Source organism: Montipora capricornis, chromosome 9, assembly GCF_036669925.1.
Source record: "Montipora capricornis isolate CH-2021 chromosome 9, ASM3666992v2, whole genome shotgun sequence".
NCBI lineage: Eukaryota > Metazoa > Cnidaria > Anthozoa > Scleractinia > Acroporidae > Montipora > Montipora capricornis.
Window position 1 is genome coordinate 16,830,568 of NC_090891.1, and position 22,500 is coordinate 16,853,067.

At 39.3% G+C, this 22,500-nt stretch overlaps 1 protein-coding gene across 1 annotated transcript in view; it reads right to left on the reverse strand.

Moving 5' to 3' along the window:
* Window positions 1-19,500, reverse strand: part of LOC138015400 (uncharacterized) — a 48,641-nt gene extending 29,141 nt beyond the window's left edge. Inside the window, exons 1-8 of the mRNA XM_068862429.1 lie at window positions 19,380-19,500; window positions 18,258-18,613; window positions 17,720-17,884; window positions 12,235-12,345; window positions 11,539-11,676; window positions 10,867-10,963; window positions 3,128-3,346; window positions 347-723 (exon numbers count right to left, since the gene is read on the reverse strand). Coding sequence (XP_068718530.1) covers window positions 347-723; window positions 3,128-3,346; window positions 10,867-10,963; window positions 11,539-11,676; window positions 12,235-12,345; window positions 17,720-17,884; window positions 18,258-18,613; window positions 19,380-19,458 — 1,542 coding nt within the window. The 5' untranslated portion in view covers window positions 19,459-19,500. The remainder of the gene's footprint in view (window positions 1-346; window positions 724-3,127; window positions 3,347-10,866; window positions 10,964-11,538; window positions 11,677-12,234; window positions 12,346-17,719; window positions 17,885-18,257; window positions 18,614-19,379) is intronic.
* Between the last annotated feature and the right edge of the window lie 3,000 nt (window positions 19,501-22,500).

The following is a 22,500-nucleotide window of genomic DNA, read 5'->3' on the forward strand; positions in this document are numbered from 1 at the left end:
ATTAATATCAAGATAAACATCGGGTTATACTGAATACGACCTCGCAATAGTCAAGCATCCCAATGACAAGACAGCTGAACTTTTTTTTTCAAACTCGGGCCGTGAAGTACAACAAAACCACAAAAACTAATTATCAGAATGTAGCTACAAGTGCTACACCCCGGTTTTTGGTGGGGAAAACAAAGATATTAAATTTACATAAAATGGGGATTGTCTTGCAATTCCTTCGGTTTTGTGACTTTACAGAGTGGAGAATCCAAAATTATGTCTAAGAGCCATTATTCCCTCCTTCCTAATTTTGCTTTGAGTTTAAAGCAAGGAAAATCGCTCCAAAATCGTTCCTTACCGAAGGAAAATTCACTGTCTCACAAGTCGTCCCAGTCCACCACTGAGATATTCTTGTCTCTCCGCTTACTCCACCCGCTGGAGCTCCCTGATAACCCATCCAGTCAACTGTTATGTTAGCAGTGTATTTTCGCTCATTAAATCCTGACGCCATCACGCAGGCAGTAAATTGTTGATAATTTACATTTTCAACCCAAGATACCGCAGCATCGTGGACATAGGACATGTCACCAGTATCCACATGATTGACAGTGATCTGCATTTCAATAGCTTTGTCAGGGTAGAAAACGTAGGGCTGGAAAGGAATGACTTCACAATGGGAATACCCTAACCATGGAATGTGAGGCATGTGACGACGACCTCTCTGGAAAGGAAATCCTTTCGGCACGAAAGTAATGATAAAAAGAAGAGAAAAAGAAAATATAGTAAGTAAGATTAGTCCTAGTTTTAACACCCAGTCAAGGGTCCGCTCGAGATTCTTAACTATTACTAAGCTCTATTTTTGGCTATTTTTTTATGGGTATCTATCCCCGCCAAAATTCAAACTTGTTCTTAAATCCAAACCTTCAGTTCAAGCATTTTATCATACAATTTAAACTCGTAATTATAAATTCACACATTCAATTCGTCAATCAAACATTCAATTCCAAATTACCTAATACCTAATCAACAAGGCCTAATCAGAATACTAATGGTTCTTTTGTGTTCCGCCATTTTGGTCCGGTATATGAAAGTCTACCCAAGGTTTGGATTTAAGTTTTGGCGGGGATGGATACCGCTACATACAGAAATGCGGGCAACTTTTAAGTTTCTTTCTTCTAATTAATGAAATCTTTCATCGATGAGCTATAAACGTTCTTTCAGAAAATGTTACCGTTATTTATTCTAAAAAAAAGTTTAAGTTTTTCCATTTTCTCTTTTCGAGGGTTTATCAGTTGGTTGATACCAACCTCGTTCCCCCGGGTCTCTTTGTCAGTGAGACCCCCGGGTCTCTTTGTCAGAGACCCCGGGTCTCTTTGACAGTGAGGAGAGAGACCCTGGTTGGGGCTGGTCACATGTCTCTCCTCGACAAACATTGCTCCACTACGGTAGAGTCTTCGTTATATATGACCCGCAACTGGGCGAAAGCATAATTGTTTGACAAAATTTTTTTTTTCAGAAAATAATCTTTATTTCACAATGTAAGTTTCAAAAAAGTCAAAACAGCTGATGTTATATTCCCACAGGAGATTCCCACAAAAGCAGTCAAGCTAAAAACAAGAGCTTTTGTGACCGATTGAAGTTCGCAAAAAAGATTTCTTTAGTAGCTAAAGTTGCTTCCACAGAACATACACTATCACCACGCACTACGTTTGCGTGATAAAATGTCTCTGTTATTTTACCGGCGCTAAAAATATACTTCACAATTTGTGTTAATAATCAAACGCTTAAGGTAATTCCCTTGAAATTGTTCTACTCTCAAACTTTTTTGGAAACTTGGCATAATTCACATTCATGATATGAACATTAAAAAAGTGCAATTAAAAAGTGGGGTCACCGTGCTTGTTTACGCGTCAGCAGGCTCTTAAAATGGGGTCTTTTTACTGTTTTCGCGTTAAAATTTCGAATCACCTTCATACAGAATTAAGTCTTGGTTACTTCAAAGACACAAAATTTTATTTTGCAAATAAAGCTTCTTTTATTTACATAAGCAGTAATGCTTCATTTACGCCGACTTTGATTTCCTGGTTGTGACAATAGTGCACTTTTTGGGACAGTTCCGTGGTTAGCTTGAAGTCCTCGCCTTGGGTAAAATACACCCAGTATGGAACTGTTTTCCAAAGAAAATTCATGTTCTACTTTCAAACTTTTTTTCTTCTTCAAATATGTTCTTTATTAGACTGTTCTTACCAAATACCTAAAAAAAAAATCGGGGGTCGCCGTGCTCGTTTGAGAGAAAAGGAGCACTTATTTCGCTATCGGGTTTAGTTTGAGCGAAATCTCTTACGTTTTGTATGCGCACGTGCTCATGTGCGCGCGCTAATGACGCGAAAATCGTGCCCAGTAGGGATGCGCAATGCAATACTAAGGAATTACCTTAAGCCCGGTGTGCAGTTCCAAAAAGATAACAGCGACAATTTAGACGAAGTTGTTGAAATACAAGTAATTCAAAACTGTCTACTCGCTTGACAAGCGTGCGACTTAGGAATCACTTTGTTTAACATTCGAAAGAAAAACGAAAATCAGAGAACAAAATAAAATACCTGCACAGTTTGAGGTCGATACGTGACTTAAACATATGATACCGACTGATTGATCGCCGAACACGTTTGTTTCCCATGGATAAACGTTTTCCCCTGTTTTCTTTCACGGCAAAACTTTCTTTTCTTTAAACGTGTCGCAAACTATTAGTATCCTTCGTTATCACTCAATTTGACTGCTCACTTGAGCTTGTTGAGTAGTTTTAATTTTTACCTTCTCACCGGCATACAAAAATTCGAAAGACGGGAGTATATTTTCTGTTCCGTCGGATTGATTTTATATCAACTTTTTTCCTTTCACGTCGAATTCGACGTTTAGTATATTCAATACCTTGCCGTGAAACGTTTTTTCGATGGTCGTCTGGCCACAAAATCAAATGTGTTGTGATTCTGTTCCTCGCAATGATGACAAGGCCTACACTGCGACCCCTCCCCAAACACACATTTAAAAAAGTGACCAGCCCTAACCAGGGTTCCCAACCCTGGGAACAAGGTTTGGTTGGTACTTAATTTTGAACAAAATTATGTATTGAGGTGCTGACCTTCGCAGCTGCCAGGATGCTGGATTGTAAAGTTGAGCCGCAGCAGGCACATCTCATGTTCAAACAGACACTTATTGTCATACGTTGTGCCATTTGATGAACAAATTGGTTCTTGCGAAGATGGGCATCTGTCGATGCTTACACAGCGAGCACTGAATGGACCAAAAGCCTTGCACAAGCAATGATGCTGACATGTCACATTGAGACATGGGTCCAAGTCTGGAAACATGTATGAAATAGCATTTAGTTTACAATACGTTTCAACAAAAGTGTTCCTTCCCATTTACCGAGTTGAAATAACTGGACAACAAACTCGTACAATACGTAAATTACAGCTTAACAAGATCTAACAAAGTCGAACCGCAGGAAGCATAAAAGAAGGCGCCTTAGCTCAACGGTGTTCTATAGCTTTGTGCCAATGTTTTTCTTGGCGTCATTTGGTTTTTAATAATACCACCCGTCACTCTATATTTGCCCGATGGTGTTTACTTAAACCCCCGAGGCCAGTATTCACTTTATCGCAGCTATCGGGGAGCCACCTTGAAGGCCCTTCTCTTGCTCTGATTTTGTCACCTAAGGCGAGCTTTCGTAGTCTTTTGCCCAGTCGTTTTTTTCTTTATTTTCCACCTATAGACATGTAACATTTCGTTTCTGCTCAAACGGGTTTCTTTTTTTGGACATTTCTTGGGCTTTGAATTATAACTTTCACTTTTGTGTGTTATGAAGGTCTATGAAAGGTGGTATGTCGTGAAGTCTTTGTTTCACGTTTGTTGGAAAAAGTACACCTCTCCCAACCTCCACCTCCGGCGCGGGTTCGATTTATTAGTTGCTTTCTGGCCTCAATTTACCAGTTTTTGTTAAAGCCCTTGTTGCTTCGGTATAGTAGACCGTGTGCTAATTTTTTATCTACCTTATTATTATTATTATTATTATTATTATTATTATTATTATTATTATTATATATTTATTAATTTCGCAGTACTGAAAGTCCTCTTCTTCGAGATGACTAGGGATCTGAGGCTAATTGATTCAGTCCCTCCCTGGTACTCGTGTGCAGTACCCAAACCAGTCTATGAGTCATCTGAGGCATTAGCGTTTTGGGATGTTCCAGTTTATGCGGAACACACCATTGTCAACGCTAACAGAGTGGACGCTCGATTTGTGGACCACAAGAATAAGAAGGTGTGGGCTGTGGAGATGTCCTGTCCGTGGATGGAGCATCAGGAAAAGAAGTCCGAGGAGAAGACGGTCAAGTACGGGCCACTGCGATTTGAGCTAAAGAAACAGTACCCTGGCTATGACATTGAAACAATGCAACATCATCATTGGCGTGCTGGGGGGTGGTCAAGGGATGTAGACCTGACAATGAGGAAGCTCTTTGGCAGTAGGGGCTATGACGTTTTGAGAAGGATGCAGAAGGCTACCATCTCGAGTTCTCTCAACATAGTGAGAACTTTCAAAGCTACTGCCAATTGACTTTCCCCGTGGGAATAGTATAGGAGCTCAATATAGTTTTAGTATTAGAGAGCCTTAGATTGTCTGTAAGCTTTTTTTTATTTTATCGCTAATTTATTTTTGATGATCCATACGATGTTTTTGAAATTCATATTTAATCAATACATGTTTCGGATGAAACATCATCCATCGTCAGTTGACAAATGAGAAATAAACTAAAGTTGAGCAGCAATAAATAGTGTAACAAAGTGAGATATAACATGAATAATTAAGGATGAAGGCGAGAACAGAATAAAAACACCCAACCACGAAACAAAACAGAAAAAAAAAAAAAAAACTGTTTAGGCTAAGAAAAGAAACTAATTAGTATGAAGGGATAAATTAAGATGTTTGACTTGGGAATTTAAAGATGGCTGCTCCCAAAGGATATGCATGGCTTCTTTGATTTTCAATTGGAAACGTGTGGAAGCAGAGTCGAGGATTTTAAAACAGTCTTCTGAACACCGGGAGCGACAATTTTCAGAACCTCTCAAGTGCTTAAATATGTGGGAATGTTTGTCGGAGGCGAGATGTTCACGGATGCGAGTGGCGAAATGTCTATTGGTTTCACCAATATAACAGGCATTACAGCCTGCACATGAAAACTTGTAAATGACTCGCGATCGTAAACCCGCAGGGATAGGATCCTTCGCCCCAAACCAACTCCTAATTTTAACGGGGTGAACACCAACTTAATTTCCAGGTCGCTGCAAAATTTGTTGACTAATTTCTTAATTCTGCGTTTTGTTATGATGAAAAGGGACCGATGTACGGTAATTTAAAATACAAACAATTGTCCTCCGAGCAACACTCTGAGAGGAATCGGAGGTAAAGTAATTGTTGAGAAATTTTCTAACAACATTCTCGATAACGCTAGAAGGAAAAAACAAATTCTTCCTTAATGTTTTGGTAGGTTGCTTATGTCCAAGTGAAAACCAGTCAAGTATTATTAATTTTAAATACTAAGTCAACCAGAGTGCGTACTAGTCCTAATTTAAAAAGGTACTCGGTCAACCAGAGTGGTTATCTAAAAGTACTAGTCCTAAAACTTGATTTGTAACTGAAAGTACAAAGCTGTATTATAATTAGTGAGAAGACCGGTGTAATTACAATTCAGGTATCGAGTTTTACCGTAGATATGTCGACGACACCTTGCTTTGTTTAATACCGAGCAGGATGCTTTATATTTTTCTTTAGTTATATCAACAGCCAGCATCCTAACATCAAGTTTACTATGGAGAAGGAAGAAAAAACCACAAGCTTCCCTTCTTAGATGTGCTTTTAGATAACCATAGTAATCAGGGCATTATTACCTCGGTTTTCCACAAGAAGACCTACACCGGTCTTCTCACTAATTATTACAGCTTTGTACCTTTCAGTTACAAATTAGGACTAGTACGCACTCTGGTTGACCGAGTATTTAAAATTAATAATACTTGGACTGGTTTTCACTTGGACATAAGCAACCTTACAAAAAACATTAAGGAAGAATTTGTTTCCTTCTAGCGTTATCGAGAATTGTTGTTGTTAGAAAATTTCTCAACAATTACTTTACCTCCGATTCCTCTCAGAGTGTTGCTCGGAAGGACAATTGTTTGTATTTTAAATTACCGTACATCGGTCCCTTTTCCATCATAACAAAACGCAGAATTAAGAAATTAGTCAACAAATTTTGCAGCGACCTGGAAATTAAGTTGGTGTTCACCCCGTTTAAAATTAGGAGTTGGTTTGGGGCGAAGGATCCTATCCCTGCGGGTTTACGATCGCGAGTCATTTACAAGTTTTCATGTGCAGGCTGTAATGCCTGTTATATTGGTGAAACCAATAGACATTTCGCCACTCGCATCCGTGAACATCTCGCCTCCGACAAACATTCCCACATATTTAAGCACTTGAGAGGTTCTGAAAATTGTCGCTCCCGGTGTTCAGAAGACTGTTTTAAAAATCCTCGACTCTGCTTCCACACGTTTCCAATTGAAAATCAAAGAGCCATGCATATCCTTTGGAGCAGCCATCTTTAAATTCCCAAGTCAAACATCTTAATTTATCCCTTTCATACTAATTAGTTTCTTTTCTTAGCCTAAACAGTTTGGTTTTTTCTGTTTTGTTTCGTGGTTGGGTGTTTTTATTCTGTTCTCGCCTTCATCCTTAATTATTCATGTTATATCACTTTGTTACACTATTTATTGCTCAACTTTAGTTTATTTCTCATTTGTCAACTGACGATGGATGATGTTTCATCCGAAACATGTATTCTCAATCTTAATCATAAGTTTCAAGTTCCCTAGTCATAATTGTCGTTGTAAAGTAAAAAGAAATGCTTTGAGTTTTTTTCTTAAAAGCTCTAAACTGCTAATTGATCTTTATGTCTAGTGGTAAACCATTCCAGAGTCTAGGTACTACAGCACAAAATGCTCTTTCGCCATATCGTATAGTGTTGGTACGAGGAATTACTAATAAATTCTTAGAACTAGAAAGCAGAGCTCGTTTAGGCTTGCACTAAAATGATGAGGTCAGATAGATAAGACGGTGCCAGATTGTTTAAGCACTTGAAAGTAACTAGCAAAGTTTTGTAAGTTATACGCTTCTCAACAGGGAGCCAGTGGAGCTCATGTAGAATTGGCGTGATATGATCATATTCTTTGACCCACTAACGAAACGTGCAGCTGCATTTGCATTGGCTGGAGCAGCTGAATTAGGTATTTAGGGAGACCAGTTAAAAGAGAGTTATAGTAGTCCAGTTTGTTTGTAAAGAAGGCATGGATCAGAATTTCCAATGATGATTTATCCAGGTAAGTGCAAATCATCCAGATGTTCCTCAAGTGCCAGAATGAAGTCTTGCAAACAGAATTGATATGAGTCTCAAAGGTGAGGGTGTCATCAAACACAACACCAATATTACGACATGAGGCAGTTGGAGTTACACCCTCTTCGCCCACCATAACATTAGAAATGTCAGGACGTGGTGAATGTCTTGTGTGGAAAACTAAATGTTCAGACTTATTATCGTTCAATTTCAAATGGTTACGAGACATCCAAACACGAATTTCAGCCACACAAGCTTCAACACAATGATGACGTAGCTGTAACGAGGTCCTCACTACAAGCGGGATTGAATGCCAAGTACAGCTGTGTGTCGTCAGAATAAAGGTGGTACTTTAGACCACGACTTCGAATAATGTCAGTTTTTGGTGAAGTATAAAGAGAGAAGAGCACGGCGCTGAATTTTCTCTAGCTCTTCAGAGAGATACTTAGGTAGACCATCGTGGAAAACTTAGCAAGCATATTCAGACACGGGCCGGATAACACGTAGTATAAAAAAACAAAACTAGCTGCGCAGGATCTCCTTTTGCACGCTTAAGTTGCCTTAACTGATAAAGCCTGGAGGCTCCTTTTTGATAACATTCTCTATGTGAGCGTTCCACTTCCGCTCTGACGAAGGGCTAACGCTCGAAAACGTCAGCTTTTAGAATCTCTGTACGGTGGCCAATTTACATTATCAACGTCCGTTGATAAAACCAAATTTTCGTTCCACTTAAGATTGTTTGAAATTGTGAGACCAAGAAGTTTTACGCTAGTTACAACCTCTATTGGTTTTTGTTATTGATAGTAACTGCTTCGAAAGAATCTGCAGATCTTGAGAAACTTATCTGCAACTACTACTACTACTAATACAATCCATTTCAACATATATGGACGTTTTCTTTAATGAAATTTTTAACTCAACAATAGCGTAGCAGCACCGGATCCATTGATTCAAACCCAGTACATGTGGGTGATGTTTCACATTGCTTTTGTAATAACAAGATCGCGGTTGTGGACATTTCGATGACTTGGAAAGTCTATCCTTTATACTAGGCCAAAAAGAGGACAGCAAAACTATTGAAATCAGAAGCTTCAGAGTCGTTCGGCTTATCTACGTAAATGTTGAAGTCACCAACGATAACAGGATAGTCACTTAATAAGACAACGTGTTCCAAAAGAGTACTGAATTCATCAATAAAAGTCGAAAAGGAGTATCTGGTGGACTATAAAGTATAATGATGTTCAAACATTCGTCGGTAGACTAAGCAAAAACATTTAAATATCCAAACGTCGAAAAAAAGATTTAATATCGTTAGATTTGATATGATGGACGCTCCTGAATAATAAACCAGCACCGCCGCCGCTGTCCTGTAGGGCAGAGGTTGTTTACTATTATGCTATCGACATCTCCGAGCTTGAGCCAGTTAGTGCCAAAAAAATCAAAGCCATTATCAAGAAGTGCAGTCCTTTCATTAGTAAAGCCTTATTACAGATTGGACGTGGATTAAATAAGGTAAAATCACAGTCCTTAGAGTTCAAAGAGCCATTCTTTTGACGCAACCCTAGTTCAGATTCTGTTACGCCTGAATTGTCTTTCGAGGTGTCAAATTGAATATTGATAACATTGTTAAAGTTAGCTCGTCTTGGTTGAGTAGTTCTAGTTTCGAAATTTTCAAACTCAAAATTCGTTGCAATCCTCGATTCAATTGGAAATATACGTGAAGTATTTCGAGGTTTCCGGATTGCTCTAAATCGCTGAAGTAGGCTTATAGCTTTCAGAGTGTTCCGTGCTTGAGAGCAAAGAGGTTTCACCTGTTGTTGTATTGTTTGTTGTTGTTGTTGTTGTGCTGCTGTTATTGAACATGGCGAGCAGTTTTAAAGCCAGAGCATGACTCAGGAATCTTCCACCAATACCGTAATTTCAGGAGTGAAGACCTTGAATATCTCAGCATAGTGAGAAGATGATAATGTTAACTTATGTTTCGATGATAGTCCAAGGCGAATAAACCTTTCTTACGACATTAAACATGATTAAACTAAAAAATTGAGAGCCGATAAAAAAGCAACCAACTTTGTGCTCTTTTACAAGACTATCTTGCCACTACCCGTCCCAAAACACTGTACAGCTCCCGGGTTCCACTCTTATTCCAGATACCGGCCAGTCTTAGCCTCTTTTTCAGGTGAGTAGAATTTGCTCCCTGGGACCCAGGGTCACAATGATGCTTTCTTGCCTGTCAATTTACCAAATGACGCGCTGGTTCCAGCTAAACTTCGGACCAAAATCATACAAAATGAATTTGTTGATTTTGACTCCCTTCTTGTTAATCCAAATTTCGAGAAAAAGTTTCACATTCCACCTCCAACCCTCACCGGAAGTTTCTTTCCCATCGTTAGCTCTCAAGCCAGTTAACAAGGCGAAACGCATTAGCTCAACAGATGTTTTGGCTACAAGTTTTTGATGTGTATGTTGGTATTTTTACTGCACAGTATCCCCCGCGAGGCCCCAGGCTTCATGAAATATGGGGCTACTATGAAGGATCTGGCTGCTAGGGGACATAATGGCGTTTTTTATGACGAAAACCATACATTGGGAATTGTGGCCAATGTCCCAGAGAAATGTCAAAAAACCCATTGCGGCAACCGGTGTCGGGAAGGCCCTTGATGTTCCCTGAGGCTATTTCTTCAAGTTTCCCAATGGGGATCAGTGCTCAGGATGCTATTTTTGAGCACTCGTGCCCCTAATGTGCTTCCAATGTCTCCAATCCAGCCCAGATCATTCCCCCAGCCTACTTGTACAGGAGCTTCCAACACCCGTAAACAGTGATCGCTTGCAATTTTTCCTTTCTGGGTATGTCCCTTCAGTAGCCTTCAATTACGGTTATCTCCTACACTATGAGGGACCCCAAGACTCTTCATGAGCTAGAAAGAAAAACTTTGCAATCCGCTTTTTCTGAAAAGCTGTTTTTTTTAAACACGTTTTTAAAGACAATAACAAGCCAAATGAATGTAAATTTGATAACTTACACAGCCTCTCCGTTAATAAGATATCAAGGATACATTGTAACTGTAAAGCCCCTATGGGGGAGCTTCAATAAATGTATGTATGTTTGTAACGATTTATAGCCACATTGGTAAAAAGAGTGCTCCTACTACTACGCTACCACTGTTCCTCACAAGATATTGCTTAACTCAAAAGTTGAAAAATTATAGCTTGAAAGCGGTGTTCTGTATCTTGAGGAAAACGGACTCCGCGCCCAGTTGTCAAGAGCAGTTTAACGTTTGCGTTTTACAAATGAAGCCTAACACAACACAATACGCGAGGGCTTACTGCTTAAAAAAGGGAAAGGCAAAAAAGAAAGAAAGGATGTGCGAAAACTGAGAACTTGTTTTTCTAATAATTCTGTTTCCGTTTTCTGTTTTGGCCTAGTCATTTCTCTTACCTCCAACAATTACGTAATCAATTTCAATGAGATCCTTCTTTCCGCCGTCGCTGTTATGACTTTTAACACACATCTCAGTCTCTGATTTTGTGGTGTACTAAAGAAAGATGGATTACGAGTGAAGAATAAAAACCAAACAGTCTATTTTACTTTTATTTCTTATGGAAGCAAATTGCAGTGAGACCATAAATCTTTCATCCCAATAAGTTTATTAACCTCAATGATTTCCACTAGGACAGCTTTTTAGTCAAATTTGAATTTATTTGCAAGGATGGCCTTGGAACAGAATAGTGTGCAGCATTAATTTTTCATGACCGGCCAAGGTTTCCTCGCTGTGAGCCAGTAATCAGTGTTTTTAAATTCAAAGTCATGACCAATCATGGATAGGAGCTGGACCATAATTACAAGCGTATGCAAAGTAATTGCCAGCTCTTTGTTGAAAAAAGCAATTTGATAGTTCAAATATATGATACAAAGGGACCTAAGACTGTTTGCTTGGGTAGACCGTAGTCGAGGGTACATCTGTTGGAAAGAGAGCGCTTGTTACATAAGTAGGATATAAACGATTATCATAGATAATTCTTTTTATTAGCTTTTAGTGAATGGAGGTGGCTTCTTCAGAAAATTTCTTCCCTCATACCCTGACGCAATATGCATTGCAGGCTTGCTCACCGTTATCCAAGTGGTTACTGCCCCACATTTTGCGGAATCTGCAGAAGAACTGAAACTCGAATTCTCATCATTGGGTTTGCGTTTTGCTGTTAATATTATCACAGGTGGGGCGAAAAATGGAGCCATAAAGTTGACTTTCTGTGAAAATAATCAAATTGTTTATTACGTTAGTAAGTTTGAGGACAATATTAGGCTGCAATTTTAGAATGCTGCAGAAAATGAAGAAAACTTCAATAAAGCTGCTGAATTCTGCAGTCTTTGTAATTTGTTCGTCTGACTCTCCATTACTGGTAAGCCGTATAATAAGCTATTACAGTAGTCTAGTCTGGATGAAATGAACGCATGCAGAAGGCGCTCAGTGCTTGTTTGATCTAAGTATTTCCTAATCCTGCCTATGTTTCGCAGTGCAAGAGATGCGGAGCTGCAAATATTTTTCACTTGACTAGACATAGTGAGGTGTTTATAAAGAATGACTCCTAGATTACGAGCTTTCTTACTGATAGGTACGAGACGCTGACTTAATGTAACAGTAGAACAAAGGAGCGGATGGGAGAACCGTGAGTGAAAATGAAGTATTTCAACGAAGTTGTACAGTCCAGGACATGGGCTCCTGACATAAAAGTTCCAACAACCACTCTATAGGAGAAACTAACTTAGCGATAGACAAGGCAGACTCCTTGCACTCTTATTTCTTACCTTGCAGAAAGGAAAGTTATCTTGCTGAGATGGGGAACTCCTATTTGAAAACGCCAAACTGCCGGTCAAGGTAAAGTTCACGAAACTTATGTTGGTAAACGCCAACCAGTTCTAGATGCAAAAGATTCATAGAAATTGTTAGTCATATCAATCCTTTCACACTTAAAGTGGGCTCAATTCACGGATAAATTCGTCTGGCATTAGACAGAATATTAATGTATGTAGGTGGTGCTCTTACGAGGCAAAGAGTTTAAAGAGAACATAGTTTGTGAGTGGTCGTCGATGTTGTTAACCCTTCACCCATGACCCCACCTCCATTGACGAGCAAAATCGTCTGGCATTAGACGAACTGAAGTCTGTAGGTGGCCCTTTAAGAACACAAATGGTTAAAGCAAATATTTTGCAACAACGTGTTTTCAAACCTTTCACCAACAGGTTTGAACTTGAGTTCTGCTAAAACATTTCCGCTATATAGGTGTTCGCTGAAATCGTGAACGGAATAAGATTTTTTTTTTTTTTTTCATTTCTTGATAATATTCACCCTCCGTTTTCATCCGTATAAACCGTATTGACTCAAGAACGTCTTATCGGAGAGGTGAAAACCACTTTTAAATGGCCAGAATAAAACAGTCCCATTCTTATATCAATGGTGGAGGTTGATAACATGCGAACAGGCTGCTAAAAGAAGCCACCGCTTTACAGTGCCTTCATTTAATTTAATGATGCCTTTGATAAACAGAAATTCGCAGTTTAAGCATTTAAAAAAACGTTCTGGTACATTTCTTGAGGACTTTTAACTCGCGCAAAATGCCGCTACACATACGGGACTTAATTGCACAGTCAGCGAAAATTTAAAGTCGATCTGGTTGCCCAGCAGCTAAACAATAAAGAAAATGACCAGACAAAGGCCCACGACGCATACGTTTTTAGATTTTGCTTGTTTTATCATCTTATCGTCAAGATTATCATTTGGCTTTTGTAGATGAGAGATTGATGGTCGCAATAAATGAGACATTTTTTTAAGATCTTACGAATCGTGGATTTATTCGGGGTTTTTTCTGAATTTGTTCCATTTTAGGAAAAATAATGTATGGCGAGAGGTTTTGGAGTAGCCTTTTCTCCCTTTTAACTGTCCCCGCTATGACCAAATTTGAGCAAAGGGGCTTTGTCAAGCAAAATGATGTACTATCATGACACCCAAAATGCCCAAAAAGTAGAATGAAACGTTGCCATAACCACTTAGAACTCTTGAGCAAGATAAAAGAAATACAGAAAAGGAAAAAGAAGCATCGATGGACACAATTTGGAAAGATTGAAAAGGATTCTATAGGAGGCAGTGTGGCCCAGTGGTTAGGGCGCTTGCCTTGAGATCCGGAGATCCCGGGTTCAAGATCCGCTCTGACCATTCGGTGAATTTGATCCTGGTAGTCCCTGGTTCAACTTCCCAGCTGCACTTTGTAAATAACCAACTGGTTTGCCTCCGGCCAGTTGGGATTCTAAACAGTTGTTGTTCTGTTCCTTCGTTTCATTGTGTTTCATTGGCCCTGAAAAGCCCGTATGGGGAGCGGTCAATTAAGTATGTATGTGTATGTATTCCATTTGGAGAATCTTGAAAAATCAGCCCTACGTTTTTCAAGTTTAGGACAAATCAATTGGATGAAGGTCGTTTTTGCTCAGAATCATCTTTTTGGGATGTAACGATAATTTTATCAGTAAATGAATTCCGCATTACCATCTTCAAGTTTTAAACTCGTGATTAACTAAAGATTTCCCTTAAACACCCTAATATCACGTGCCATAGCTCCTTTAAGAAAACTGTACAAAACCGACAGAAAGCACTTTTTCATTATTTCTCCCTTGTGAATTCCACGGCAGTCACTTCTACTCCCCCCTTCCCCTATCCAGTGTTGGTTTGCAAAGTGTTGATTTCCAGGAAACTGTTCGTGGCCCCCCACAAAACAACATTGAGACGTGGGGGTCAAATTGTTTGCTTACAATGAAAGCGCTTGAAAGAATAATTTTCTTAAGAAACTAGGAGGTACTCACGTGTAGGGATAAGAAAATCACTTTTTGCTCCACTACTCCCCACCCCCCCTTCCGCGAGACGCATGCCTGACGATGTACATTGACTCGTGCAATTCAGCCATGACACTCCTTTGGCCATAACTCTCATAGTGAAGGCCCTATACAAGCGCTAAGAAAATAACTTTTTGGCCCGCTACCCCCCCCCCCCCCGAATTTGGGATTTGTCTCTTCCAATATGATAGGATAGGATAGGATAGGATAGGATAGGATAACTTTATTTAGACACGGTAAACTCATCAGTCGCAACTATAAAAACCTAATTAATTACCAGAATTATTACAAATTATACAAAGACTAGAACTACATTATTCTTAAATTACTCTAAATAATCAATAAATATAACTATAACATTAAATGACAAAATAAAACCTGCTTTACATGAGTGCCGTGTACATGTATAATAATTGTAGATTTAACTTCATGTAAAGAAACGCTTGCAGCCAGCCCGGAACGCTCTAAGAGAGTCAGCCTGCCGCAACTCGATTGGTAAACTATTCCAAAGAACTGCTCCAGTGTAGCTGAAGCTATTTTTCTTATAGTTTGTGTGTGGCTGTGGGATAGCTAGTTTGCCCTCTGTGTCCCTTAAGGAGTAACTGGAGACGCTACTACGGTCAACAAATTTAGAACTAAGGTAATCGGGAGTAAGACCATTAAGCGACTTATAAACCATCACAGCCTTATGGATTGTTCGTTGAGAATCAAGTTTTATCCATCCAAGTTTTGGATAAGGTTATCAGCGTTGGCATCATAGTTCGAGTAAGTGAGTATACGCGCAGCGCGATTTTGAAGTTTTGTAAGTTTACTGGCTAGGGTTTTGCCGCAACATCCCCAGACAGAATCGCAGTAATCAAAGTGAGGCTGTACTAAAGACATGAAGATTGATCGGAGAGTCTCATGTGGAACGTCTTCAACGCTCCAATACCAGACGCGATTTTCTTACATTAAGTCTCAACATGAACATTCCAAGATAAAGTCTGATCAATATGAACACCTAGAGATTTCGTAGAGGTAACTTGAGTTATAGGTGCACCGTCAATAATAAGTGACGGAGGGTTGTGAAACGTGCTTAGCCTTTGCCTCGATCCGATCAACATAAACTCAGTTTTAGATGCGTTAAGAGTAATCTTGTTAGCAGTTAGCCATCTTTCAACTCTAGCAAGATCCTCATTTAAAACAGTGTTAATACTTTGGGTGTTATTACTAGCAAAAGTTATGTGTGTGTCGTCAGCATACATTCGAGGTTCAGAATTTAATAGACAGTAAGGTAAGTCGTTAATATATATTAGAAAAAGGAGTGGACCCAGAATTGTACCTTGAGGTATACCACAAGTAAGGAAATGGTCCCCAGAGAGAGAACCATTTATAAAACATCGTTGCTTGCGGCAGTCCAAGTATGATCTAAACCAATTGTATGAAGTGCCACTGACACCATATTTCGCAAGTTTAGACAAAAGAATATCGTGATCGACGGTGTCAAAGGCTTTCTTTAAATCCAAGAAAACGACTGCGTTTACATTACCCTGATCAATGTTGTAAGCCCAGCTATCTGTAGCTTCAAGTAAGGCAGTGACAGTGGAATGAAGAGGTCGAAATCCCGATTGGTGTCTTGAAATGAGTTTGTGTATAGTAAGGTAATTATAGACTTTAGCTACAACTGGAATTACTGAAATTGGGCGGTTATTATTTAGATCTGAACGATTACCCTGTTTGAACAAGGGGATGACTTTCGAAAGTTTCCATTCATCAGGGAAAATTCCAGAAACAATAGAATGATTAAAGATAGTAAAGAGTGATTCGGCTATTAAGTCAGCACATTCGCGCAAGAGTTTTGCAGATATTCTGTCCAAACCAGTAGATTTTGACTTACATAATCTGGATAAAAGAAGAAGAATCTTAGAGACGCTGGTCGGTTTTAGTTCGAATGTGCAGTGACCAGTCTCAGCTAAATAATCCAAATGAGAAGAATTGTCTTCATTGGCGTGAATATCATTTGCTAACTTAGGCCCAATAGAAGAAAAATGATCATTAAAGGCGTTAGACAACTCATGAGAATCATAAATAGAATTGCCACAGGGGAGCTTAAGTTCGCTTATGACACATTTGTGTGATTTCCTAGACATAAGCTCATTGACAATCCGCCAAGTGTTACGTGGATCACCTTGGTACTCATTGAGGGCATGCTTATAGTGACATTCTTTCGCACGTTTGATTTCATTGTTTACTATATTGCGAAGTGTTTTGAATTTACGCCAGTCCTCCGCATTACCAGAACGAGTAGCTTTTAACTTAAGAATATCTCTTGCATGCAAGCGCTTTTTGAGTTGCGAAGTAATCCAAGGTGATTTGCAAGGGCGAACACGTTTATTACGCAAGGGGGCATGCTTGTCAACACAACGAAGGAACAGTTTTTTCCAGGCTTCCCACATATCATTTGGGTTATCATAGTTACCTATGATCTGCCAATTTTGATGTGCAATATCTCTACGAAAATTGGATAAATTAAAGTTCTTAAATTTTCTATAGGTAACTGTAGTATGGCCCCTCGAGGGTAAATCTATAGAAAGCTTGCGATAAGCATAAATAAGGCTGTGATCGCTTATGCCTATACGAGACACTCCAGAACATACAATCCTATCAGGACGGTTAGTAAAAATTAAATCAATTAAAGATCAATTAAAGTTGAAGAGGATTCAGTGCAACGAGTGGGATCAGTAATGAGCTGCTGCAGGCTGTAAACGTCAGCGATGCTAGAGAGTAGATTTGCGTTATGGTCCAATTGAGGAGCAGCTAAGTTGCAGTTCAGATCGCCCAAAACATAGAACTCAACATTCTCCGCGTCAATTTTACCTATAACCGATTCGAAATCGGATTTTTAAGTGCTGAGGTCAGCTTGGTTGACTTAGAATCGCGCCTAGCCAGCTCGGCTTTATCCTCAGGAAGGCTCCAGATGACTGGGTTACCCCAAACGGCGGAAAGGCCGGTTCCCATGGAAAGGCAAGCTCCCTCCCGTGTCGATTCGACCACTGCCGCAAATCCCAAATTGGTCTCAGTCAGCAAGGATATAGAGGTCGAGAGAGCTCACTTGTCTGCTTGGTTGAATTTAATTCAACTTCAAGGGTCTGTCTAGTATTGGTCATTGCTTGTATTAAGAACCAAATTGTGAAAATGAACTGTAACTTATTGTTTCTTACCATGGGCGTAGCCAGGATTTTTCAAAGGGGGGATCACACTCTGTCAAACAGAGGGTACTCGCGTTTTCGCAACCTGAATATTGTAGGTTGTTTGAGTAAAAAACGGCTTACAAAGGGGGGGGTCACGGGCACTTCAGGACCCCCCTGGCTACGCCCTTGTTTCTTACAATGGGGCGATATTGTATTGCATCAATCAACTAAACACTTACGATTCTAATGTTTCGATGAACGCCAGCAAAAATCTTGGTTTCCCGAACACAAAGTGTAAAACTGCCGGCAGTATAATCTTCAATCCAAAAAGCCAGGGCATCCTGGGGTCTCTGTGGAGTCTGGTGACTAGGTGTGACAACAACATTTGGTGGAAACAGGAAACGCTAAAAGTACATAAATTATTTAGAAACAGAACATTATCAGCCAATGAGGTAATGAGCACAGAGAGAAAGACATCCAAGATACGCTGTAACATAATCTAATCACTAATTAATCTCAAGTCAACTCATACGGTATATGATGTATTCTCTTGCAATGTAGGGAACCATTTTCACTGATAATGTGATAGTCTATAAAGCATTAAAAGTTCGAGTTAGTTCTGCCCTATCTGTCGCTTGCTCGACAAAAGATGTCTAAAATTAAGTGTGTCCTAGAGGATATAATTTTCCATTATAGCTCTAAAGCAAGCTTTGAATCCCTTCTGCTCATCAATATCTATCAGAAAAATAAGCGTATCTCCCCTCGGGTAAGACTTGCCTGAGGGAAGACGATCTTTTCGCACTTTGTTTCAGTCGTCCAGGAGTTCAGCGCATGACTTCCTATTTGAGCTCCAGATGGAGCAGACTGGACAGCAATCCAGTTAACTTCTGCCTTTCCATTGGAACCTTCGCCATATTCAGAAATACAAGTCTTAAATTGATGCCTGTCTTCTGATTCCACCCAAATGGCAGCGCCATTACCAAGGCTTGAGTTTTTCACCGAATGACCAAAGGATGCAAACACTTTAACTGCCTGTCTTCCGTAGAAAGGCTGAGTGAAAGAAATTGCCTTGCAAGCGAATAGTCCTGGACTTGATGCCGTTATGTTTACTTTTCCAGTCTTGAATCTAGAAGCTATAATTAATAAGAAAGATGGCATCCTATGTTTATATAATTAAATCTTTGACTACATGGCCAGTCTTGAAAAGTATGTTTGTAGATTGTGTCTTTTTGATCGAAGACCTATCGCAACGCTTTTCTCACTAAAAAGATTATCGCTAGTATCTATAGACAGGGCAGTTTCGCAGAGGCACTGAAGGCGTTTGAAAAACTGCTTAAACTGGCGAAAATCGCGTTTTCAGCAAATTGTTGTGTGTGCATGTACCCCACCTCCAGTTCTTCCTTGCTGCATTAATTCAGAAATAAATAGTTACATGGAGTAGAAAAACAACGGCAAGAATTTCTAGGCAGGGCAATTTTGGCAGATGCACTAAGAACTTTCTTACTACTGGTGCTTAAAACTGGCTTTAAATCAACTTTTAAACTATTTTCATTCCATCGTTAATGATGGCTGAGCATGCGCCCCACCCCCTGCAATGCGTCATTGCTGGATCAATTTAAAAAGACTGGTTTAATAGTAACGTAAACTGATGGCAGAAAAATTTAGCACAATTTTTCATATACACGTCAATTTGGCATGCAGAAATACTGAAGGCGGTCGAAAAGCATCTTAAAATCGCCTTAAATCGCGATTCAACAATTTTCATTCGGTACTTCCTTATTCCAGAGCTTGTGCCCCTCCCCCAAATCTTTGTTTCTGCATCAATTCAGGAAGACAGGTTTAATTGGAGCATAAAATAATGGCGAAATAATAGCGCGATAGAAAATTAGTTCAAAGTACCTTTGCAGCCTTGATTCAACAACACAACTGAGAAGAAGACAAAACACAATTGAACCCTGTAATAGCCTCTAGCGGACATTTTGATCAGACTGAAGGGATGTCTTCACACACTGATTGCTTTATACATGACCACATCTCTTGATAAGCTGATTAGCACAGGCCTAATTTATCTCTTTGGCAATGATTCTAACTGGAATTAGGAGTTTTCCAAACTTAATCTCTTAATGCAGGGGTCATGGTTTAATTTTTTTAGTCATGTTTTGATAGTCCCCTATTGTCTTGATGTGGATTGTTTCTCTTCTTACTAAGATGTGTGCTTTCCACAATTGCGGCAACTACTGAGTATCTACAAAAGTAGTAAAATAACAGTGGTCAGATTTAGCTATGACAACTACGTTTGTGAGAGATGCTTGGTAAATTCTCCCCTGAATAAAAACGCTAATAAGCAACCCCGTTCAAATAGTCTTATTCACCGAAAAAAACGATAATAGTATTTTTCCCAACTTATTTTAAAGAGTGGGAATTGAAAAGTGTGCCCCCGTTGTAAACACATTTCTATCTCGCTCTCTTCCTCGATTCAACAGGTTGCTTTCGTCGTAGTTCTATAAAAGGACAAGGCCTGCGCGCTTGTTTTATTATTGTATCAGATTATGAACTTACGGTAGGTAACAAGAGTGTGGCTACCAATTCAATTCAAACACGAAATAATAGGATTTAGAAGTCTTCTTTGCTTTAAAGCCTATTACGGTTACTATTTTAAAGTTTCAAGTTAAAGCATGTTAACAATCTTTTGTTTTCTCTCTTTTACGTTAGCTGTGACGTTATTAAAATCGGATTTCTTTTTTATTTGGCCCACTTAGAAGCAATATTTTACAGGTCTAATAAATCTAAAATTGGATGTTTTTACGTGTGCTGATGACAAGCTTCTTGTTTCTTAACAATCTTTTATCCATATTTTTGTTTGGAATCAATAATTACACAAAATTAAAGACAACACAAATCGTGTCATTGGAAATAAGCTTCAATGATTGGCTTACTCTCCTTAGCAGTATGTTCTTAGCAAAATAGTTCTTAAGGTAGAGATGTAAGCTTCTGTCAGTTAAAAATGGAAAATTGACTTTGTTTAGAAATTAATCACTTCTAATTTTATGCCCAAAATACTTTTTTGGGGGAGTGGGGTGTGGCTAAAGCCCACCCCCTCCTCGATGTCACTCTACCAATGGGGCTTTTAGCTTTGATTTTGTCAATAGTTACTCCAAGATTCATTGCTCGAAAAGTTTATTCCAAAAAAGGGACGAATATCACGCTGAATAAAGGAAATCGGAATATTGTTAATGGAATTCCGTGATACCAAATACACTCTGAATCTGATCATATCTATGATGAACATTGATTTTTCGACTTGAACATGTCAAATAAAGGATGTCAGAGACAATTTAATATATAAACAACTTTGGGCACTTAAATGGGTCAAGCCAAGAAGTTGTTACCCCTATTTTGACCGATTGTAAATTTCGCAGCCAGTGGCTTCTCAAAAGTACAACGAATGGTTCGGTAGTTGTTTTCAAATGGTATATAAATGATTTAGGAATGGTGCGTTCTCAATAACGGTGCCTTGGTGATGTTTGAGGGAATTGCAAGACAAATTCTCGCACTTGTGGTGTTTAGTAGTAGGCCTATGACCCTTTTAAGAAAAGAGAAAGAGAACGCCACTAAATAAGCAAAAAAGTGGCTCTGCACGTGCGACTTGAAACCTGCAACATGAAATGTGTTGACCAAATTTCAAGTGCTGTTATTCACGTTTGTACACAACTTTTATCACAGTGGATAAATCAATGTGTTTGCGCTTCGTGACAATGTGCAAAACCGAGCATTTATACTAAGCTTCATCGTGTGATTTAAAGGTCATATAGGCAAAGAAGGAGATTAAACCATTCTCTTGCAATGTTCTTTTTATTCGAACGTCAATGAAACCAGATGTGATTCACATCCGGTTTCATTAAGGACTGACAGATTTAAGAATTGAATGGGGTTGATCAAAGTAAGATATTTTATGAAAATTATCGGAACTACCGTTTTGGAGAGTTTCACCCTATTCGAATTAATTACATAACAAAAACTGGCTGATTAGAGATCTCATAAGACCACGGCCCGAAACCAGTGTATAACGGGTTCCTCTACGAAATCAGCTATTTGAGGTCGGAGTGCCCAAGAGTTAACATTGTCCAGACCTCTTGAGTGCAAAAAGGAACATGCCAAAACCATAGCAACATTAAAAAAACAGAAAATCAAGTTTGCCCAAGTTAAGCTCTCGCACGCTATCGCCATGCAATCAACCTGGAATGAATAAATATGTAGTTTACCACTCGTTTGAGGGGGAAGTGCAATTTACAATCTTAACTAAAAGACAAGTACTTTATAGAGGTGCTCCCAAAACAGAATGAATGAGAGACCACCACACCGGGGACTACGTCCCCAACTCCTTTCGAACAATGTGGGGGTTCTTTACCGTCCCACATAAGTGATGTGAGACGGAGTGCCTTCGGTTCATCACACTTATCCGAGAAGACCATAAAAAGTCTAACCATTTGCGGGTATAATTGCAAGGACAGCACTTTCCCCGGCCTCAGTTGGACCGGCCGTAGTCGAACTCACGACGCCCCGCATTGCATACAGTTGCTCAACCAACTGAGCCACCGGTGCTTGGCCTGTTCGAAAGTATTTACAGATCAGTTTAATAATGAAAAACCTTTCCTAAACCGTATTGGGGACAATAAAACTGCTCCCAAAGATTTTCAAAGCAACAAGGACTTTAAGAAACCTTGTTAGGCTATTTTCATTACACTTCTTATTTCGTTAATTCTTTTCGCATCACATTTCTATTCCATTGTTTCTGTTGATGTTTTTAGAGGCAAGTGTTAAGTTGATTGCTTCTTTGACCCTCCGCGTGGATACCAATGAGGATGACGATCAAGAAACTTTATCTCATTCCGTAGTGTTGCTCGAAACTTGGTGTACCTTTCTAAGGGTGATTCCAAGCGTGTGGTCAACGCGTTAATCACATCGAATTTCTATATAAAATGTGGCGTTAATCACGTCGAATTTCTATATAAAAAGAGGC